Raw genomic sequence first — 24,698 nt, forward strand, 5'->3', positions numbered from 1 at the left:
AGAGGGTGTGGAGAAAAGGGAACCCTCTTACACTACTGGTGGGAATGTAAATTGGTACAACCACTATGGAGAACAGTATGGAGATTCCTTAAAAAACTAAAAATAGAGCTACCATATGATTCTGCAATCCCACTCCTGGGCATATATCCAGAGAAAACCATAATCTGAAACAATTCATGCACCCCAATGTTCACTGCAGCATTATTTACAATAGCTAGGACATGGAAGCAACCTAAATTTCCATCAACAGAGGAATGGATAAAAAAAGATGTCGTACATATATACAATGGAATATTACTCTCAGCCATAAAAAAGAACGAAATAATGCCATTTGTAGTAGCAACATGGATGGACCTAGAGATTGTCATATTGAGTGAAGTCAGTCAGAGAAAGACAAATAACATATATCACTTATATGTGGAACCTAATAATATGGTACAAATGGTCTTATTTACAAAACAGAAATACAGTCACAGATGTAGAAAACAAACTTATGGTTACCAGGGTAGACAGTGAGGGGGGCATAAACTGGGAGACTGGGATTAACATACACACACTACTATATATAAAATAGATAACTAGTAAGGACCTACTGTATAGCACAGGGAAAAAGAGCGGATATATGTATATGTATAACTGATTCACTTTGCTCTACAGCAGAAACTAACACAGCATCCAATATGTAGCTACCCCGCAGCTGAAACCTACTGCATAAAGTTCTGGCTAAATAAAGATACCCTGTTGGATGGATTCACAACAGCTGAGTATAGGTGACGCTGCATGAAGATGATGTGCAGTACAAAGCACTCTTTTTATATACAGGCCATGAACATTCACACAAAAGAGAAATGGAATGAGACCATCAAAGAAAATTATTATGAGAAAGCACAAATGAAAAAAACAAAGTTAGAAAGGGAATAAGTCAGACTAATTAATCTTCTTACCTCACACATTGGCTTTAATAACTGAAGAACTTCACTTTTTGTGCCTCCACTATTCAAAAAAGCACAAGTCAGTGTCTTTAACCAAATGTCATGATTTTCACTTTGAGGAATCCACAGGCTTGTATCATCCAAGCCTTCTAAAGGACTTTCTTTGTCAAGTCTAGGTACTTCTAAAAACTAGAAAAAAGTGATGAGAAAACGTAAATAAGGTAACCAGAAATACATTTTACCTTTCCTATGCCAAACAAGTATCTAGGAATAAACAAATCTGTTTCCAAATAAAACTAAATATGCTTAAAACTTAATCTTGAGGCATCAGTTACCTTTTAAAATTAAAATACATTTATGTTTATGAGAGGCAGAGTCATCTGGTGAAAAATTACTGATCTAAACACCAGGAAACTTAACTTCTACTCTTAGCTCACTAGCGGTATGTTAAATAAATCACAGATTCTCTGCCTCATCCTTCTCATGTATGAATCCAGTCCAAATCTACCATACAGAGTTGATTTTGGAATGAAATGAAATTTTAAAATGTTAAAACTACAGTGTTTTACAGGTTATACTATTAGTTTTATTAATAGCTTATATTGTCAATAATTTCACTGAGACCAAAATTTTATTACGATACATTAAAAATATCATTTCAACGATGGGTGTAAGCCCTGAAGTTAAATTGGTGAAAACTTAACAGCATATTTCTCAGTTGCTTTATGAAAAGAAAATATTAAACAAAATAAAGGAGAAGTAAGAGTTCTTAAGTATCTTTCATAGAGTACCTTTAGTGGAACCTTGTTATGATATCAACATGGAAAAGGGAGAAATCTATAGGCCATCTTAAATTTCACTAGAGGGTTGTGATACTTTAACTTGCTATGGAAATAAACACTTGCTTGTTGATCACAATATCTATAAACGGCTTTCATGGGATCAAAGTAAGGGTTTTCCACTCCTAAAGAAAAAAAGCCTGTCATTAAGAACTCCTACCAGGGAATATGGGGACATGTGTATGCATATGGCTGATTTGCTTTGTTGTGCAACTGAAACTAACACAGTATTGTGAAGCAATTATACTCCAATAAAGATCTATTAAAAATAGATAAATAAAAAAGAACTCCTCCTATCCCCCCAAATCAACCATTATTTCTTTAGGCTACCTATCTCAGCTTTTCCACACTGCCATAACTAAAAATACAAATCCCTTCGATTCAAAAAGCACAGCTAGAATTATTTCCAAGAAAGGTTAAATGTTAGTGTAAGTAAGCAATATGATATTCATATCCCACAGCAAATAGAACTGTTCTAGATATAGTGGATATTCCATAAACATTCATTATTTGAGAGACCTTTTTCCTTGATGTTCGAAAAGGCTGTAGATAGATCAGCATGGGATCACTTGTCATCTTATAAATCTCCCAGAAACTATGTCCAGTTTTTGTGGCTAAAATGCTTTTCAAACAGGTAACAGCTGCTGATCGCACTTTGACACTGAAAAACACATATAATTCAAATGCCACAAAGTATATCAACTATTAATCTTGATGAATGTTAAGCAACTCCCAATGAAAAAATTAAAATCTAAAATTTTAAATTTATATTAGGAAATGTTTACGTTTATTAGGAAATTTTACATCTATAAAATTCTATAACGTCAAAGCAAAAATTATCAAAGGATTTTTAATATTCCTAGAGTAAACATGAGTTACTACTCACTGTAACAGCAATTCCCTTCATTCAATATAATAAAGTTTATATTATGACTACTATAAATTAAAAACTCATAAAAAGAAATACTTCAGAATAATATTGACTAATAAGAATGAGTAATAAGAATGACGGAATACTAATTCACCCAAGAAAAAAATATTTTGATACCATTTTCTCTAAGAGGTACAAATAATTTGGGGTAACACAGAATGGAATTTCCCTACAAATGATAAAATTATTGTCTAGGACAATTTTAAACAAACAGTAAGTATGTACTTATTCTGACCAGAAGCTAGTTGAAATCATTAGGTAAGGCATCTAAAACCTCTAATAAAAAATTGAAAGTCCTTCTCTTTTGCAAAAAATTAAGTAAAGGAGGGCTGCAATACAAGAGTACTGAAAATATGACAACTGACAAAAAATGTTATAAAGCCTGATACTATAAATGATGATGAGCTGTCAAGTAAAGGCTTAATTCTATGTCTCAATTTAAGACATAGAAGCATAAACCCTAAACTTGGATTCATCTCTCATTCCTCTTTCTTTCCTTCCCTCCTCCACATCCAATTCATCAGCACGTCCTGCTGCCTCTATGTTAAAAACATACCCTAGTTCCATCCGTGTCCCATCTCATCTCCATTACCGCCACCCTTATCCAAGTCACCATGATTTCTCCTCTGGACTACTGCAATAGTTTCATAATCAGCTTTCTGTTTCCATTTTTGCCCTATCACAAGCCATTTGCCATATATGTCAGAGTCAAAATGTAAGTTGCATCATGGCACTATTCTGCTTAAAACTCCATGGCTTCACTATATATTTCAAATAAAATCCAAATTTTTTAATCAGAATTAGTCCTACCTTTCTAATTTCATTTCATACCATCTTCTTCCATACCAGGCTTTTTCTGATCCTCAAACACATGAAGCTTATTTCCATTCTAGCTATTCCCTGTATGCAATATTTTATCCCTAACCAACTTCTAGCTGATTCCTGGTCACTCAGATCAGCTAGATGACACTTCCTCAGAGAAGTCTTCCATGATTCTGGGAATTCCTTGGTCAACATTCCCTTTGTATACCTGAGGCCCCTCAAACATGTAATGATTTTCTTCCTCTTACAAAAAAGACATGAAAAACAAATTGTACCTATCCCTGTGGTTCTCAAGTTTAAGTCACACTAATATTTCTGTGCACCTTCTTCAGAAAAACCAATTGCAAATTACTGTGTAACAAATGAAACACTGCTTGCAAATTTTCTGTGGAAAATCTCTTCAAAAGCTGTGCTAGATATAATTTGAAATACATTTTTAAAAATGAGATAGATTAATAAATGGATAGGAAGATGGCTAAATGTGATAAAGCAAGGATAATAATAGTAGAATCTAGGAAGACTCTAGGTGGTGAGTATATGGGTATTTACTGTAAAATTCTTTCAATTTTGCTGTAGGCTTGAAAATTTTTATAATAAAAAGTTGGGAAGGAAATCATACCAGCCTTTTTACTGTAACAACAACAACAAAAGAGTGAAAGATACATGTAAGTTAAATCAACAATTAAAACAGAGCAGGTAGACATTATTGCCAATCATTTATTCCCCAAGAGAAGCGGGGGGTGTTATAGGGAAACGGATGCAAAATACCTATTTACTTAAAATGATGCCCAATTGTGGGCAAAAATCCTTTGAACCCAATCTCCAAAAATGGTGGTGATAAGGTGCTCAAATATATCAAAATAAATACATCTGGCCCTTGAACAACGAGGATTTGAACTGTACAGGTCCACTTATACATGGATTTTTTTCAACAGTAAATACTACAGTACTACACAATCTGCAGTTGGTTGACTCCTCGGATGAAGAAACACGGATAGGGAGGGCCAACTATAATTATACATGAATTTTCCACTGAGCAAAGGGTCAAGCATCCCAACCCCCACATTGTTCAAGGATCTGTAAATAATAAATAGATAACTGCAAATAAATAGATAAATGGGGAGTGGAAGACGGAGAAAAAGTAATCTCATAATCAGCAAGCTGAAATTATACTATCTGTTGCAATTTTGTTTTGCATTTTATGTATTAATGGGCAAAAGAAAGCCCTGTCTGATTAGCTTAAGACTTTTGGAGTTAAAAAATTTCTGCTCTATGACTTATTTTAAAAGGATCAAAATGTCTAGCCAGGAGGAGAGTGGCACCTTTGATTCTGACAAGTGCACAAAATAATCCCATTTACATTCCCCTATCTTAATGTTTTGTGTGGAACCACTTGGTAGTTTTCATATTGTTTGTCTAGTCTACTCTCACTAAAATTTAACATGGATCTTGTCTGGTATATCTATCACTATACCAAGTTACCTGGCATATAGCAGTAGGGTTTTAGTAATTATGTGAATTAATAAAAATACAATGATATTCATTAAATATTTAAGACTGAAAGTATGGCAACTAAAAGGAGAATGCTTTAGTTATTGGAAATGCTAATTCATATGAGGTATCAATCTTGAATGTCAGATTAAGTGCTATCAGGTACAAGGTATCATTAAATACTCACCAATCTTCTACCAGTGTATTATTCAGGTAGGTCAGCATTATGAAGGTCCACTGAAGTTCTTTATCTTCAAATAACTCAAGGGCCTTGGTATAAGATGTATCTTTACTATATTGTATAGCTATTGTAGAGAAATCTATAGGACCCACTTCTCCCAAGCAGCTTCCAACAGCCTCTATATATAGAAATTCCATTTCAGTAAAGTTATAGCTAAGAGATCATACATAAAACAGAAATTTTCTAATTTCAAAAATATGTTTTGTCATCTGTTAAGATTTAAGTGTTTTCTCAAAGATGTTGAATAGATTAAAGAAGCTACAAAATACTGTATCATTTCCTTTACATATCATCCATGTCGGCAATATTTTCCCCTATAAAATCATATCCAAGAGATAGATTAACTAGTAGAATGTAGTTTTTAAGGAAAGTCTAAATATAGCAGCTGTATGCGAGTATCAATTTTCTGGGGGGTATTACATAAAGACCACAAATCTTAAATACTCAGATCAGTGAAAATTCACACACACACACATACACATACATGCAGGAAAACACAATTTCTTTCCCACCTGTATTATCACTACCCAGATGAAGATAGATGTTTTCAAGATGCCAGAGGGCCCCCTCATGTTCTTTCCCAGTCATGATGGAATTTAATAAAACATGTTAAAAAATTATTTGATAGTCCTCCTTTCAAAAGGTGGAGCCTAATTCTTCCCTTGAGTGTGGGCTGCACTTAGTGTGTTACTTCTAAAAAACAGAATGTGCACAAGTCTTTCACCTCCTTAACTAAAATTATCCCAGGTATTTAATTCTCTTAGATGCTATTATAAATGGAATTGTAAATGGAATGGAATTTTCTTCTTAGAGTGTTCATTGCTGGTGTACAGAAACACAAATGAATTTTGTGTGTTGATCTTGTATCCTGCAACTTGGCTGAATTCATTTATTACCTCTCTTATAGTAACTTTCCTATAGATTTTCTGGGACTTTCTATATATATATACAGTAATGTCATCTGTGAATAGAGATAGTTTTTACTTCTTTGCTTTCCAGTTTTTGTTCAATTGCTCTGGCTATAACTTCCAGTACAATGGTGAATAGCAGTGGGCAACTTTGGCTCATTACTGATCTGAGGAAGATATTCAGTCTTTCACCATTAAATATGACATTAGCTGTGGGTACTAATCACTAAGATTTTATGCTATGTAGGAAAGCCACTTAGGCCTCCTGTAGCAAGTGACATTTGTCCCCAGAAGCAGTGCTACTATGGACAAAGGGTAAATTCCTTGGTCAAAGGAAAGTTCTAGAGTACTGATAAGGTTCTGTTTCTTGGTCTGGGTGCTAGATGCACAGGTGTGTTCTCTTTGCAAAAAATTCTTCAAGTTATATACTTGCGACTTTTCTATATGTAAGATATATTTCTATAAAAAATTTACAAGAAAAGAAGTACCCTAGACACTAGACCTCCACTGAGAAGTTAAGAAAGACTCTGTTGAAAGACAGTAGAATCTGTGAAGCATCTCTTACTTCTCCCACTTTTCTTTCTTTTTTTTTTTTTTTTTTTGCAGTACGTGGGCCTCTCACTGCTGTGGCCTCTCCCGTTGCGGAGCACAGGCTCCGGACATGCAGGCTTAGCATGGCTCACGGGCCCAGCCGTTCCGCGGCATGTGGGATCTTCCCGGACCGGGGCACGAACCCATGTCCCCTGAATCGGCAGGTGGACTCCCAACCACTACGCCACCAGGGAAGCCCCCCACTTTTCTTATTTGAAGCAATTATTTCATGACAACTTCAAGCTGACTTTAATCACGTGATGTTTTCCATCCTGTGATCACCAAATATAAAACACCTATACCAGGTATGATGCTGGCTATTTATCTTACATTAGGTTACCCCCAAATGGTGGCAGAAAAGGACTTGAATATGGTTTTAATATCTGAGCTTAATATAGCCCTCCAAGTCCTCATTCTTTCTGTTATATAAAAAAGATATTAAGTACCAGTCAGTTATATCTATAAAATGTATCAGAAGTCAATTTATTTGCAACTTAATGCTACAAATAGGTTTTTCTGACTTTCCTAAATATTCACAAGGCATTTTCAAATTAATAGTTATGCACATGTGTTAATCACTAACTTTTTACTTTATATGAATGTCTAAGGGAGGAAAATATGAAAGGAGGGCTGCTTAGGGAGACTTGAACTAAACAGAAATATAAAAAGCCTCTCACATTTCCCCAATATTCCAAGTAACAAACTTTTACTGATTTTTAAAATGCTATGAAGATGACCATCCAAACAAAAAAACTCATATTCACTCAGCCAAACAGTTTACCTAAAACTTCTCTTTCACCAGTGTGGTTTACTGCCATCTTGGATAACTGCAACAAGCTGACAACTAGCTTCACCATTACGCCATCTGGAGGGTTATCTAGAAGCAGTTTTGAAAATATTAGTTTAAGCCACAGTGAAGACAACACTTTTCTTTATACTATGCTCATATATTAAATTGTGTGACTAGAAAACTTTTACAAAGTTTTTAAAAAAGATTTTCAATTGTGAGCATTTCAAAAATATGAGGTGAATGAATGTATCTGAACTTTCTTCTTAAAGAGAATCATGTAAAAATTATCAGCAATATTTGGCAGACAGAGAGAGAAAAATATCTTACGTTGTGCAGAGAAATCAATACCTTAGCCAAATCACAGTTAGAAACACATAATCATTCAACATTAAACTAGAAGGAACCTTGGGAGCATGCCTGGTTTTTTAGCCTCTTGCATATAGAATAGACCAGCACTGTCCAACAGAACTTTCTGCAATGATGAAAATGGTCTATAATCTGTGCTGTCCAAAGACAGCCACGAGCCACATGTTACTACAGAGAATTTGACATGTGCTAATACAACAAAGAAATTTAACTTTATATTTTATTGAATTTTAATTCATTTAAATTTAAATAGCTATAAACATCTATTGGCTATATTGGTCTGGATCAATAAAATACCCAAACACACAAGAACAGGAGATAGAAAGAGGGGTTCATGTTTTTATATATATATATATATATATATATATATATATATATATATATATATATACACCTATCTCAAGAACAAATATACTAGAAACTCAGATTTCGGATGGTCGAAACAAAATTAATTTTTAAAAGTACTGAGGATAAAAATATCACAATAGAAACATGAAGTCAATGAGCTCAGGAAGATGAAAATCAAAACATAAGCAGAAAGAGTTTCCACCAAGTGCAGTACTATAATAATCTAAACTCAAATCAAATCAAAATAAAATGGATTTTTAAGTAAAAAAACCAAAAACCTAGAAACACATATAAATATGTGTATATATACAAAACACACACATATATACATATATACATACACACAAAACACATACATGGCTAAGATGTTTAAAATAAAATGAAAAATAACATTTCTTTTATTTAAATAAATTGGGGTAGTAGGCAGAGACAAATTACCTTGCATGCCTGCTCTAAGGAATTCAAATTTTTCTTTTAGGCAGTAGCAAATTGTTAACATTTTTTAAGCAGTAAAATAATATGATTTGGACTTAGAGAAATCATTCTGGCAGAGGTGCAGAGAACGGATAAAATGGGAGTAGTTCAAGGTGAGGAGACCACTTAGGAAGTCTTTCATAACTAAATGAGAACAGATGGGGGTCTGAAATGAACTAAATCTGTGGCAACTAAACCAAGAGCAAGAATTTATAAAAGATTCTTTCAAAAAGAAATGGGTACAAATAACCCAAGTCATTAAAATTAGTACCCTGAGATGCTCTCATAAGATCCATCATCTGATCTTTATGTTGCTCTAGTTGTCTTCGAAGATCCTTCAATCCTTCAAGCCTTGTCAATGGAAGTGCATCATAAACATTTACTGAGAGAAAATGGTTAATTTCCTAAAAGAGAAAATCAGCTAAAAATGTAACTTGCTTTTGACATGTATTGGTTGAGTCTGTAAAATAAAACTCAAAATTTTTTTTAAATTAGTGCCTTCTACAGATACTGATTCATAATACTGTTACTACAAAACAAGGTAGAAATAAATTACTTATTTCACTTCAAATCCTACAATGTTTTTTTTTTTTTCCTACAATGTTTTAAACATTTAAATTGCAATAGACTCTCTCATGATACAGTATTCAGAGTTTAAGATTGTTATAGCATACTCAGAGGGAAAAGCTTAAATTTCTATTTATTTAGTATTGCAACTCTAGTTTTATCTTAATATATTTAACCACATTTTCATACTGATTATAGTCAAATGTAGAGTATAATTTTAAAATTATAATAAGATTTATAAAGAAAAATCTATCTGAACATAGTTTTGAAGTTTATAAAGGTTAAAACAAGATTAAAACTTGAAAAACTCTTCAGAAAGTTACATATCTTTTCTAATTCAAACATTATATTGTCCGACAGAGGGTCAGATGGTAATTTTGAGATATTAATGAATCTTATGTGTATGAAAATCAAGCATATTTTATATCATATTTCTTCAATACTTAAATTCAGATCTTTTTCAAGAAATTTTGAATTTACACTTTTACTGCAATGCAAGAGTATGTATTAAGATTCAGTTTTTTATCTGCTAAGAGGACAGATTTCATGTTGTTTTCTTTAATCACAATTTTTAAAAAAGACTGGTTTACTTTCAGAGCATTAGAGGTACAACCTCTCTAATACAAAATAGCAATATTATGGAATAATTATTACCTCCAAAAGTGAAAAGGGTCCTCTACTGTATTTGATTTTCTGCTGAGTAATACGCAAATCTCTAAAGACAACATGGTCAGGAAAAGGATCTAAAAGTTTAATCGTGATATAGAGATTTTCATTATCCTTGTTATCAATCACTAAGTATTTCAACAAGTCCAATACCTAAACATAATTAAAAAAGAAAAAATCATGAGGAGAAATGGATTAATTATATTTTAAAGTAAAACAAGCAAAGCCATTGTAATAAATGATAAAAACTCTACTTGTTCAGATAAAATCACTTCTAAGGCACCCAGCTACTACCGTTTCTGTGCTTTCAAATAATTCAACAAATATGTAAGGCCTTTATTACAGGATGGACACTGAGGTATACAGTTGTCAATACTACTGAAACATTTTATATAAGTAATACCTCACACACCATCATAGTGGAGTGAACTACATCCTTAGTTTTGACTACCTCTACACTTCAGCATAAGTAAGAGATAGAAATCAGGTTATTTATTAGATCAAAATTACTAGGTGCTCTGTAATTAAATGATTACAAGGATTAATTCACTGAGAATGTTTTCCCCACCATTTTTCAAAGAATATTTCCACTAAAATTACTGATTACACCAAGTAAACATCAAACACTCAGCTCCTTCCAACAATACTTTATCAATGTATTTCAAATATCATTTTGAATATGATTTGGGAAATTACCTGTTCCTGAACCTCCATCTGATCATCCACAAGGGGTATAAGTGTACCAACAATAACATGGAGATGACTTTCTAAAGCATCCTTACAGTAAGTTACTGCTGTGTGGCAAACCCGGCTTAACAGGTCACAACAAAGGGAGAAGCTACGTAATGACACATCCATGAAATGAGAAGGCCTAACACAGGGAAAAAAAAACAGTAAGTTCTAGGACACTACTTTGACATAAACTCATTCAAAAGTCACTTTTATTCAACAGCTCTAATTCTGATGTGGCTTGACATAAAAGTCACTTTCACATCTAAGTCCTTAGTAGTTTAAAACCCAAAAAGAGAAGTGACATCAGCAAAATGACACAGTAGGAAGCTCCAAGCTCCCCTGACAGAAACACTGAAAAACAAGCAAACTGTAAGAGCTTTGTTAGAATTCTGTAAAACAGTCAAAAGTTTACAGCAATCAAGCAATCGTTGATATCAAGAAAAAGGAAACTTAAAAACTAGGAAAGCTTTGTGGTGATTTTACTTGCCCTTGCCCCATGACGCCCCCAGCCTGGCAATAGTCATGAAAATTGCAGTCCCCATTTCCAATGTGGGATCCTGGTCCTTAGTTCTGAAGGGAGCAGAGCATATTTTATTCACAAATGATAGTGTATATCTGTTCTTAACCTGTCTGGGAGCTACCTGAAGGACTAATGTAAGGTGCTTGGCTCTTGTTTTTCCTAACTTGGGTCTTCTACAGGCTGGAAAAGCTGAGGGCACTGCTTGAAAACACTGCTTGTTAAGGCTAACCAACAACCCACAGCTGCCTGGGATAACAGACTGCCTAATGCCTAGGATGAAAAGCTAGAGAGAGAGTTTCCTTGTAAAGTTAGAACACTCACATTCACTCACATTGAGCTTCCCTGGTGGAGCAGTGGTTAAGAATCCGCCTGCCAATGCAGGGGACATGGGTTCGAGCCCTGGTCTGGGAAGATCCCATATGCAACGGAGCAACTAAGCCTGTGTGCCACAACTACCGAGCCTGCACTCTAGAGCCCACGAGCCACAATTACTGAGCCCACGTGCCACAACTACCGAAGCCCACGTACCTAGAGCCTGTGCTCCACAAGAGAAGGCACCCCAATGAGAAGCCCATGCACCGCAACGAAGAGTAGCCCCTGCTCGCCGCAACTAGAGAAAGCCCACATGCAGCAACGAAGACCCAACACAGCCAAAAATAAATTAAAAAAAAAATTTACTCACATTTTCAGAGAATTTATAAAGTCACACACCTGCCCAGGGTAAGGTGCTTGCTCAAAAACTACCTAAGAAGACCATAATCTTTCACTTTGGGCTTAACCTTAGGCTCAGTGCAAGCCGAGCTAAATGCTGAAGGAGAGTCTTAACACAAAGCCAATCTGCAAAGACTAGGAAAGCTTTCTCTCTCTCTTTCTCTCTCTTTGGCTCTTGGTATTCAAGGAAATCTCTGTCAAAACGCTACCTGAACGCAAGTTAAGCAACAGTCTTCAGTGACTACAATGGCAAGGAATACGCTCTCTAGAAAAACAGTTGAGTAAATTCATGAAACAAATGTACCACTACAGCCTTCAACAATTCAAAAAAAAAAAGAAGTCAAACCTTGGGGAAGGGGAAAATCTGATTTCCACAGGTAATATATCATAATAGTAAAATGTCCAGTTTCAACAAAAAAATCACAAGGCATTCAAAGAAATAGGAAAGTATGGACCCTTCAAAGGAATAAAATACATTGACTAAAACAGTTCCCAAGGAAGGTCAGACTGGAATTATTAGACAAAGACATTGTCAAACAACTGTCTTAAACATGCTAAAAGAGCTTAAAGACAAATGAAAATGAAGATACAGCATACCAAAACTAATGGGATTCAGCAAGGGCAGTGCTGAGAGGAAACTATGTTACAGTAAACAGCTACATTAAAAAAGAAGAAAGACTTGAAGAACACTACAAACACTTAAGAATTAACACCTCAAACTCTTCCAGAAAAGGGAACAGGAGGGAATACTTCCTAACTCATTTTATGAGGCCAGCATTTCTCTGATACAAAAGTATGATAAAGACACCACAGGGAAATTATAGTCTCTAATACTCTGATGAATATATATATACACATATATATATATATGCAAAACTCCTCAACAAAATACCAGCAAACTGAATCTAACAGTGCATTAAAAGGATACACATCAGGGCAGGAGTCAAGATGGCGGTGTGGGAAGACGCGGAGTTAGTGTCTCCCAACAACTAGGGTGCCTGCTGGCTGCTGCTGGGGGACTCTGAACCCCAAGGAGACAAGAGGAACCCCAGAGTGAACCGGCAGAACATAGGGGGACCGAGGTGGGGAGAAGCGGAGGCGAGACAAGATCGGCGCCCCTGAGGCTGGGGAGATCAGGAGAGGCAGGTGGGAGGGACTCTCTGGGAAGAGCAAGCGAGGAGCATAGGGCAACTGCCTGGCCCACTCGGGCCGGGGGGCCTGCTGAGCTCCCTAGCTGGTTTCCCCCCTCCAAAGCCCAACCAGGCCACGTGCATCCTGGGGGCATAGGAGGGAGGCCAGGGAGATCAGGAGTGGCAGGTGGGAGGGGCCCTTGGGGAGGAGAGGGAGAGGAGTGGTGGGCAATGGCCTCACTCGGGCACTGGGAGGCTCCTGAGCTCCCAGGCCAGTCCCCTGCCCTACAAGGCCCCCCTTCACACCCCTGCCCGGCTGCATTGGTCCTGCGGGCATAGGAGGGACGCCGGGGAGATCAGGAGACAGAGGCGGTAGGGGCCCTCCCAGACCCCAGACCAGAGGAGCAGGAGAGGAGAGGAGGGTGTTTGACCCGCCCACTCAAGCCCAGGAAGCCTGCTGGGCTCCCAGATAATCCCCTGCCGTCTGAGACAAGGGGTGGGGGGCACATCTGGGGCCCTTCAGTTCCTTGAGCCTAAGCCCCACCCCCCACAGACCCCAAGGCTTTTTCCAGTGCTGTGGGTCCTGAGCATTGGCCCTGCCCACCACCCAAACCTCCCCCTTGCTTAGGGCCCACTCTCCACAGCCAATGCCTTCCCCCTCCCGCCCTCCACCTTTTTTTTTCTTTTCTGCCATACGCGGGCCTCTCACTGTTGTGGCCTCTCCCGTTGCGGAGCAACAGGCTCCAGACGCGCAGGCTCAGCGGCCATGGCTCACGGGCAGAGCCGCTCAGCGGCATGTGGGATCTTCCCGGACCGGGGCATGAACCTGTGTCCCCTGTATTGGCAGGCGGACTCTCAACCACTGCACCACCAGGGAAGCCCCACCTTTTTTTTTTTTCTCCTTTTCCCTCCTCCTCTTTTTTACTATGGTGGTACTGATGTACCTTCTGGTGGTTGATTCATCTATATTTTTATTTTTACATTCTTTCTAACATATCTGTTAGTTTCCTAGTATAATTTTATTTTTTACTTTGTTATTGCTCTTTCTTTTTTCTTCCTGCCACCCCACGGGGCTTGTGGGATCTTGACTGGCGAGCCCGGGGTTGGGTGGAAGCTCCTGTGGTGGGGTTCCAAGTCTGAAACACTGGACTAACAGAGAACCTCAGATCCCAGGGAATATTCATTGGAGTGAGGTCTCACAGAGCTCCTCATCTCAGCACCAAGACCCAGCTCTACCCAATAGCCTACAAACTCAAGTGTTACAAGCCTCAGGCCAAACAACCAGTAAACCAGGAACACAGTCCTACTCATAAAAAAAAAAAAAATTAGATGGCAAAAAAATACGTCACAGATGAAGGAACAAAGTAAAAACCTACAAGACCAAATAAATGAAGAGGAAATAGGCAATCTACCTGAAAAAGAATTCAGAGTAATGATAGCAAAGATGATCCAGAATCTCGGAAACAGAATGGAAGCACAGAATGAGAAAATACAAGAAATGTTTAACAAAGATCTAGAAGAACTAAAGAACAAACAAACAGAGATGAACAACACAATAACTGAAATGAAAAATATACTAGAAGGAATCAGTAGCAGAATAACAGAGGCAGAAGAACGAATAAGTGAGCTGGAAGACAAAATGGTGGAAATAACTGCCAAGGAGCAGAATAAAGAAAAAGGAATGAAAAGAATTGAAGACAATCTCAAAGACCTCTGGGATAACAATAAACACACCAACATTAGAATTATAAGGGTCCCAGAAAAGAAAAGAAAAAAAAAGGGTCTGAGAAAATATTTGAAGAGATCATAGTTGAAAACTTCCATAACATGGGAAAGTAAAGTCACGCAAGTCCAGGAAGCACAGAGAGTCCCATGCAGGATAACCCTTAGGAAAAACACACCAACACATATATTAATCAAACTAACAAAAATTAAATTCAAAGAAAAAATATTAAAAGCAGCGAGGGAAAAACAAAAAATAACATACCATAAGATTATCAGCTGATTTTTCAGCAGAAACTCTGCAGGCCAGAAGGGAGTGGCAGGATGTAATTAAAGTGATGAAAGAGAAAAACCTCCAACCAAGATTACTCTACCCAGCAAGGACCTCATTCAGATTCAATGGAGAAGACAAAAGCTTTTCAGACAAGCAAAAGCTAAGAGAATTCAGCATCACCAAACCAGCTTTACAACAAATGCTAAAGAAACTTCTCTAAGCAGGAAACACAAGAGAAGAAAAAGACCCACAAAAACAAACCCAAAACAATTAAGAAAATGGGAATAGGAACATACATATCGATAATAACCTTGAATGTAAATGGATTAAAGGCCCCAACCAAAAGACACAGACTGGCTGAATGGATATAAAAACCAGACCCATATATACGCTGTCTACAAGAGACCCACTTCAGACCTAGGGACCATACAGACTAAGAGTGAAGGGATGGAAAAAGATATTCCATGCAAATGGAAATCAAAAGAAAGCTGGAGTAGCAATACTCGGATCACATAAAATAAGACTTTAAAATAAAGACTGTTACAAGAGATAAGGAGGGACACTACATAATTATTAAAGGATAAATCCAAGAAGAAGATATAACAATTATAAACATTTATGCACTCAACATAGGAACACCTCTATACATAAGGCAAATGCTAACAACCATGAAAGGAAAAATTGACAGTAACACAATAATAGTAGGGGACTTTAACACCCCACTTACGCCAATGGACAGATCATCCAAACAGAAAATAAATAAGGAAACACAAGCTTTAAATGACACAACATACCAGACAGATCTACTTTATATTTACAGAATATTCCATCCAAAAGTGGCAGAATACACTTTCTTCTCAAGTGCACATGGAACATCCTCCAGGATACATCACATCTTGGGTCACAAGTCAAGCCTCGGAAAATTTAAGAAAACTGAAATCGTAACAGGCATCTTTTCTAACCACAACACTATGAAACTGGAAATCAATTACAGGAAAAAAGATGTAAAAAACAAAATACATGAAGGTTAAAAAGTGCACTACTAAATAACCAAGAGATCACTGAAGAAATCAAAGAAATAAATACACAGAAACAAACGACAATGAAAACACGACGACCCAAAACCTATGGGACGCAGCAAGAGCAGTTCTAAGAGGGAAGTTTATAGCAATTCAATCTCACCTCAAGAAACAAGAAAAATCTCAAATAAACTATCTAACCCTACACTTAAAACAACTAGAGAAAGAAGAACAAAGAAAACCCAAAGTCAGTAGAAGGAAAGAAATCATAAAGATCAGAGCAGAAACAAATGAAATGGAAACGAAAGAAACAACAGCAAAGATCAATAAAACTAAAAGCTGGTTCTTTGAGAAGATAAACAAAATTGATAAACCCTTAGCCAGACTCATCAGGAGAAAAAGGGAGAGGACACAAATCAATAAAATTAGAAGTGAAAAGGAGAAATCACAACTGACACTGCAGAAATACAAAGGATTATAAGAGACTACTACCAACAACTGTATGCCAATAAAATGGACAACCATGAAGAAATGGACAAAATCTTGGAAAGGTACAATTTGCCAAGACTGAACGAGAAAGAATTAGAAAATATAAACAGACCTGTCATGAGTAATGAAATTGAAACCATACTTTAAAATCTTCCAACAAACAAAAGTCCAGGACCATATGGCTTCAGAGGCAAATTCTATCAAACATTTAGAGAAGAGCTAACACCAATACTTCTCAAACTCTTCCAAAAAATTGCACAGGGAGAAACACTCCCAAACTCATTCTACGAAGCCACCATCACCCTGATACCAAAACCAGACAAAGATATCACAAAAAAAGAAAATTATAGACCAATACCATTGATGAACGTAGATGCAAAAATCCTGAACAAAATACTAGCAAACACAATCCAACAGCACATTAAAAGGATCATACACTATGATCAAGCGGGATTTATCCCAGGGATACAAGGATTCTTCTATATACACAAATCAATCAATGTGATACACTACATTAACAAATTAAGGAATAAAAGCCACACGATTATCTCAATAGATGCAGAAAAAGCTTTTGACAAAATTCAACGCCCATTTATGATAAAAACTCTCCACAAAATGGGCATAGAGGGAACCAACCTCAACATAATAAAGGCTAAATATGGCAAACCTACAGCAAGCATCATACTCAATGTTGAAAAACTGAAAGCATTTCCACTAGGATCAGGAAGAAGACAAGGATGTCCACTCTCGCCACTCTTATTCAACATAGTTTTGGAAGTCCTAGCCACAGCAATCAGAGAAGAAAAAGAAATAAAAGGAATACAAATTGGAAAAGAAGAAGTAAAACTGTCACTATTTGCCGATGACACGATACTATACATAGAAAATCTTAAAGATGCCACCAGAAAACTACTAGGACTAATCAATGAATTTGGTAAGGTTGCACGATACAAAATTAATGCACAGAAATCTCTGGCATTCCTATACACTAACAACGAAAAATCAGAAAGAGAAATTAAGGGAACGCTCCCATTTACCACTGCAACAAAAAGAATAAAATACCTAGGAATAAACCTGCCTAAAGAGGCGAAAGACTTGTACTCAGAAAACTATAAAACACTGATGAAAGAAATCAAAGACGACATAAACAGATGGAGAAATATACCATGTTCTTGGACTGGAAGAATCAACATTGTGAAAATGACTACACTACCCAAAGCAAACTACAGATTCAACACAATCCCTATCAAACTATCAACAGCATTTTTCACAGAATTAGAACAAAAAATCTTACAATTCGTATGGAAACAGAAAGGACCCCGAATAGCCAAAGCAATCTTGAGAAAGAAAAACGGAGTTGGAGGAATCAGGCTCCCCGACTTCAAACTATACCACAAAACTACAGTAATTAAGACAGTATGGTATTGGCACAAAAACAGAAATATAGATCAATGGTACATGATAGAATGCCCAGAGATAAAGCCACGCACATATGGGCACCTAATTTATGACAAAGGAGGCAAGAACATACAATGGAGAAAAGACAGCCTCTTCAATAAGTGGTGCTGGGAAAACTGGACAGCTACATGTAAAAGAATGAAATTAGAACACTGCCTAACACCATACACAAAAATAAACTCCAAATGGATTAAAGACTTAAATGTAAGATCAGACACTATAAAACTCTTAGAGGAAAACATAGGAAAAACACTTTTTGACATAAACCACAGCAACATCTTTTTTGACCCACCTCCTAGAGTAACAGAAATAAAAACAAAAATAAACAAATGGGACTGAATTAAACTTGAAATGAAACAACAGACAAAGGATTATACTCCAAAATATACAAACAGCTCATGGAGCTCAATATCAAAAAAAAAAAAAATCCAGTTAAAAAATGGACAGAAGACCTAAATAGACATTTCACCAAGGAACACATACAGAGGGCCAAGAGGCACATGAAAAGATGCTCAACATCACTAATTATTAGAGAAATGCAAATCAAAACCACAATGAGGTATCACCTCATGCTGGTCAGAATGGGCATTATCAAAAAAGCTAGAAACAATAAATGCTGGAAAGGGTGTGGTGAAAAGGGAACCCTCCTGCACAGTTGGTGGGAATGTAAATTGATACAACCACTATGGAAAACAGTATGGAGGTTCCTTAAAAAACTAAAAATAGAACTACCATATGACCCAGCAATCCCACTACTGGGCATATACCCTGAGAAAACCATAATTCAAAATGAGACATGCACCACAATGTTCACTGCAGCACTATTTAGTAGCCACCAATAGCCAGGACATGGAACCTAAATGTCCATCGACAGATGAATGGAAAAGAAGATGTGGCACATATATACAATGTATACAAACTCAGCCATAAAAAGAAACGAAATTGAGTTATTTGCAGTGAGGTGGATGGACCTAGAGTCTGTCATACAGAGTGAAGTAAGTCAGAAAGAGAAAAACAAATACTATATACTAACGCACATATATGGAATCTAAAAAACAACAAAAAAATGGTACTCATGACCTAGTTGCAGAGCAGGAATAAAGAGGTAGACATAGAAAATCGACTTGAGGACATGGGGTGGGAGGACGAAGCTGGGGCGAAGTGAGAGTAGCATTGACATATATACACTACCAAATGTAAAATAGTTGGCTGGTGGGAAGCAGCAGCATAGTACAGGGAGATCAGCTCAGTGCTTTGCGATGACCTAGAAGGGTGGGATAGAGAGGATGGGAAGGAGGCTCAAGAGAGATGGGATATGGGGGGACATGTGTATGCATATGGCTGATTCGCTTTGTTGTGCAACAGAAACTAACATGGGGGCTTCCCTGGTGACGCAGTGGTTGAGAATCCGCTTGCTAATGCAAGGGACATGGGTTGGAGCCCTGGTCCAGGAAGATCTCACATGCCATGGAGCAACTAAGTTCATGTGCCGGAACTACTGGGCCTGCACTCTGGAGCCCGCAAGCCACAACTACTGAAGCCTGCGTGCCTAGAGCCACAGGCTCCGCAACAATAGAAGCCACCACAATGAGAAGCCTGCGCACCGCAACAAAGAGTAGCCCCTACTCGCCACAACTAGAGAAAAGCCCACATGCAGTAACAAAGTAATTTGTTTAAAGTAATTTATATAAAAAAAGAAACTAACACGGTATTGTGAAGCAATTATACTCCAATAAAGACCTATTAAAAAAAAAAAGGATATATATCATGAGCAAGTGGGATTTATCCCAGGAATGTAAGAGTGGATCAGTATAGGAAAGTCAATCCATGTAATATACCACATTGATAGAATGAAAGAATACAACACATGACCATCTCAACAAATAGAAAAGGCATTTGACAAAATCTAACATCCTTTCATGAGAAAAACACTCAGAAAAACATCAGAATAGAGAGAAACTTTCTCAACAAAATAATGGTAACCTATGAAAACCCAAAGCTAACAACATAATGTTGAAAAACTGAAAGCTTTCCCACTAAGATCAGGAATAAGACAAGGATGCCCACTTTCACCACTGATATACAACATTGTACTGAACTTCCAGCCAGAGCAATTAAAAAAGAAAAAGAAATAAAGGGCATCCAAATCAGAAAGGAAGAAGTAAAACTAAATCCAGATGACATGATTCAATATATACAGAAACTCCCAAAAGAATCCACAATAAATCTACTAGAAGTAACAAACAAATTTAGCAAAGTTACAAGTCACAAAATCAACGTACAAAATTATTTGTTTCTATACAATAGCAGTTGACAATCTAAAATGGAAATTGATTAAAAAACTCCATTTACAGGGCTTCCCTGGTGGCACAGTGGTTGAGAGTCCGCCTGCCGATGCAGGGGACATGGGTTTGTGCCCCGGTCCGGGAAGATCCCACATGCTGCGGAGTGGCTGGGCCCGTGAGCCATGGCCGCTGAGCCTGCGCGTCCAGAGCCTGTGCTCTGCAATGGGAGAGGCCATGACAGTGAGAGGCCCATATACCGCAAAAAACCAACCAACCAAACAAAAAAAACTCCATTTACAAGAGCATCTAAAAGAATTAAATACCTGGGGATAAATCTAACCAAGGATGTGAAAGGCCTGTGCACTGAAAACTATATAGCATGGATGAAAGAGATTAAATAAGTTCAACTAAATGGAAAGACATCCTGTGTTCATGGATTGGAAGGCAAATTCTTGAGATGTTAATACTATCTAAATAGTCACATATTCAATGCAATCTCCCTCTAAATTCCAACAGACTTTTTTGCATAAACTCACATGGAATTGCAAGGGACTGCAAACAACCAAAACAATCTTGAAAAAGAAGAACAACACTAGACGACTCACACTTCCTGATTTCAAAAGTTACTATAAAGCTGTAGTAATCAACACAGCATGGTATGGCACAAGTAAAGACCAATGGAATAGAATTGAGAATTCAGAAATAAACCCATACACCAATGGCTAACTGATTTTTGGCAAGGATGCCAAGTCCCTTCAAAGGGGAAAGAACATTCTCTTTAACAACACGCTGGAACAATTAGATTTCTACATGCAAAAGAATGACATTGAACCCCTAACTCACACCACATATAAAAATTAAAATGAATAAACAACCTAAATATAAGAGCTAAAAGCATAAAACTCTTAGAATAAACTCTAAGGATAAATCTTTGTGACCTTAGATTTGACAATGAATTCTTACATAAAATACCAAAACCACGTGAAACAAAAAAAAAACCAAACAAGATAAATCAGACTTTATCAAAATTAAAAAGATCTGCGCATCAAAAGACATTATCAGGAAAGTGAAAATTTTATAGGATGGGAGAAACTACTTTCAAATCATATATGAATTCAATATCCAGAATATATTTGCAAATCATACATTAAGAGTTCAACACCAAGAATATATAAAGAACTCCTACGGCTCAACAAAAAGACAATCTAATTTTAAAAAATGGGCAAAGGACTTAAACAGACATTTCTCCAAAACAGATATACAAATGGTCACTAAGCTCATGAAAAGACGTTCAATATCATTAGTCCGTAGGAAAATGTAAAATCAAAACCCCAGTGAGATGCCACTTCATACCCATGAAACAACCCAAGTGTTCATCAGCAGATGAATGGATAAACAAAATGTGGTACATATATCCAATGGAATATTACTTAGTGATAAAAAAGTATGATGCTGGATGAACCCTGAAGACATGCTAAGTGAAACAAGCCAGACAGAAAAGGAAAAATAAGTTATGATTCTACTTATATGAAATATCTGTAACAGGCAAATTCATAGAGACAGGAAGTATATTAGAGGTTATCAGGGGCTTACAGGGAAGTGGTAATGTGGAATTATTGCTTAATGGGTACAGAGGTTCTATTTGAAGTAATGAAAAAGTTTTGGAAACAGTGGCGATGGAAACACGAAACTGTGAACATAATTAATATCACTGAATTGGACACTTAAAAAAATGGTTAAAAATGACAAATTTTATGTTATATATTTTACCAAAATAATAAAACCTAAAAAAAAAATTAGTGCTGGAAAAAGACTGAATGACTATACAAACATGTGACTTAAATTAAAATAAAAATTATAAAATATTTTTTAAAAGCCAAAAAAGAAAAATATGAGAAAACAAAATGGAAATAGGTACCTTCATGTGCTTTGAAGGACTTAAATTTATTTGATGGCTATGTTATCTACTAATAAGAAAACAAATAATAGAAACATCATTAAAGTCAATGGAAAGGAATAGAGATGCTAAAAAGAACATACATCCCAAAATCTATAGTAACTGTGATGTTGTGATTTATAATAAGAAATATATATTTGGTCCCCATTTCTGGCACAGAGTTCCTAAAACTCTTGGAATTTCCTGTGACAAGAACAATAAAGGAGTCTTTTTTTATGTTAATGAGTAAATTTGGGGAAGCACCTAAGAATGGGGGCTGGTTGCCAGGAGTACCAACCCTGTGATTAGAGGGTTGGAACTTTCGGTCCCACCTCTCTGACCTCCAAGAAGGGCATAGGGAGATGGAAGCTGATTCAATCACCAATGACTGTGATGATTTCATCAGTCATGCCTATTTAATGAGGCTTCCATTAACACCCAAAATGATGGGGTTTAGGGAGCTTCTGGGTTGGTGAACACTTGCCGGTATGGAGAGAGTGAAATGCCTGGAGAGGGCATGGGAGCTCCATGCCCCTTCCCCATACCTTGCCCTATGCATTTCTTCCATCTGGCTATTCCTGAGTTATTTCTTTTTGTAATAAACCAGCAATCTAGTGAGTAAACAGGTTTCTTGAGTTCTGTGAGCCACTCTAGCAAATTAATCAAACCTAAGAAAGGGGTCACTGAAATCTGTAGCCACTGATAACCTGGGCTTTCAAATGGTGTCTGATGAGGTTGGAAAGGACAATCTTGCAGAACTTGAGCTCTTAACCTGTGGGATCTAACACTATCTACAGCTAGGTATCCGCTGATGTCTGGATAATTCCCTGGATGTGCACAGGGAACCCCTCTTTGCCCCCTACCACACACACTGTAAGTGGTGACCAGAACTGCTATGGTAATATATGCATTTATGGCCATCTAAAATTAGAATATTTAAAATGTTGAAGACCCTTAATACTTAAAGATTTCTAGAGTTGGAGAAGTAGTGATGCACTTTGTAAAATATAATAGGTAGATATAATATATATTAAAAAGGCAAAATTCAGAAAACAATACTCTGGCTTCTACCTTGTAGAAGTATATAAATTTTCAATTAAGATAAAAGGGTAGAAAAACTACTTACATATTGGTCTAAATATATTATTTACCTTTGGTTGATATAGTGAATCAAAGTATAAATAACGTCTCGAAGAACAAAGGCCCAAGCTCCTCCTAAGCCACTCTTTATATCGTCCATTAATAAACTAACAAACAGGTGATATATTTTAAGAATTCTATGTTTTTTATAAACATTATTTGTCTCAACTGCTTGCTCACATATGGCCAGAAGAATTTTCTGATAGGAATCCTAGAAAATAAAGATACATTTAGTAAAAACTTGCCTAATCACATATACTCAGCCCATAATACATACATTTTTTATTCAAAATACAGAATTCTAAATTATAGAATTTTGTTTTGGGTTTTGATATCAAATGCAAAATATTACATTAAGAAAATTACTATCTTAAACCTAAAAAACTACTGTCAATTTACTTAGTTTTCAGAGAGTAAACAATAATAGTATATCCTTAAAATATACATTATATATATGTATATATTCCCTGAGCCAACATGACTAAAATGTCATGAAATTCAGCCCTCGTATGTGACATATTTCAATTAATACTGACAAGTAAAATACCAAGATATAAACTTGTAAATGAGTGTTTTTCTTAATTTATTCAGATAAATTTTCCATTTGTTTACTTTTTTTTCTCTTTAAGATATACAGATTTTCTAACTGAAAAAGAAGGAATTCTCCCTTCAGTTATTATACTAGTAATGTATACTTACAGGGCTTTTGGAAAGAATTTCTAAAATGCTTTTAAGCTTGGTTTTGTGGCAATTGCTGATATAGGCAAATGTCGCTTTAATCACATGTGATGGAAAATGAGGTGGATTAGGAGCAGGATCCAAATCCCTAAGAGTTACAGAAAAAAATACAGTCATTTTCAGAAAAAAATTATCAAGAAAAAACATTTTCTTAATAGACAAGTGAAAATCCAAAAAGAAAATTTAGATTACAGTAACCCCAAATTTTGAAATTATTTTCTACTGAAAACTAGACTTTTAATGAAATCACAAATGACATATCACAGACTATATACATCAATCAGAACACCTAAATACTTTAACTTTCTAGGACTTAGTCAATTTTAAATAATTTGCTTAAAAAATCTTTTATAAAGTTAATGGAATTCCACAAATGAGACTTAATACCAATTCACTTCAGTTATGAATTAAAGCTCTATGCTAGTACTATAAACACAATAATATCTTAAGACACAGCAATCAAATACTACATCAAATGAAATTACATATGTAAAAGTATTTTAGTAGATATTATTACTATTGTATACGCTTAGCATTGTAGAGCATATAAAAGAAGTTAAGGGCATTTTCAAGTAGCT

General features: G+C 36.2%; 1 protein-coding gene across 2 annotated transcripts in view; it reads right to left on the reverse strand.

The window, feature by feature from the left end:
- Nucleotides 1-24,698, reverse strand: part of ATM (ATM serine/threonine kinase) — a 140,176-nt gene that overhangs the window by 59,764 nt on the left and 55,714 nt on the right. For both annotated transcript variants that reach the window (XM_060018006.1, XM_060018005.1), the window contains 9 exons: nucleotides 24,082-24,208; nucleotides 23,394-23,593; nucleotides 10,663-10,837; nucleotides 9,955-10,119; nucleotides 9,005-9,137; nucleotides 7,537-7,632; nucleotides 5,203-5,374; nucleotides 2,291-2,432; nucleotides 945-1,121 (listed from right to left, as the gene is read on the reverse strand). In XM_060018006.1, coding sequence (XP_059873989.1) covers nucleotides 945-1,121; nucleotides 2,291-2,432; nucleotides 5,203-5,374; nucleotides 7,537-7,632; nucleotides 9,005-9,137; nucleotides 9,955-10,119; nucleotides 10,663-10,837; nucleotides 23,394-23,593; nucleotides 24,082-24,208 — 1,387 coding nt within the window. The remainder of the gene's footprint in view (nucleotides 1-944; nucleotides 1,122-2,290; nucleotides 2,433-5,202; nucleotides 5,375-7,536; nucleotides 7,633-9,004; nucleotides 9,138-9,954; nucleotides 10,120-10,662; nucleotides 10,838-23,393; nucleotides 23,594-24,081; nucleotides 24,209-24,698) is intronic.

The sequence above is a fragment of the Delphinus delphis genome, chromosome 8 (assembly GCF_949987515.2).
Source record: "Delphinus delphis chromosome 8, mDelDel1.2, whole genome shotgun sequence".
Classification (NCBI taxonomy): domain Eukaryota; kingdom Metazoa; phylum Chordata; class Mammalia; order Artiodactyla; family Delphinidae; genus Delphinus; species Delphinus delphis.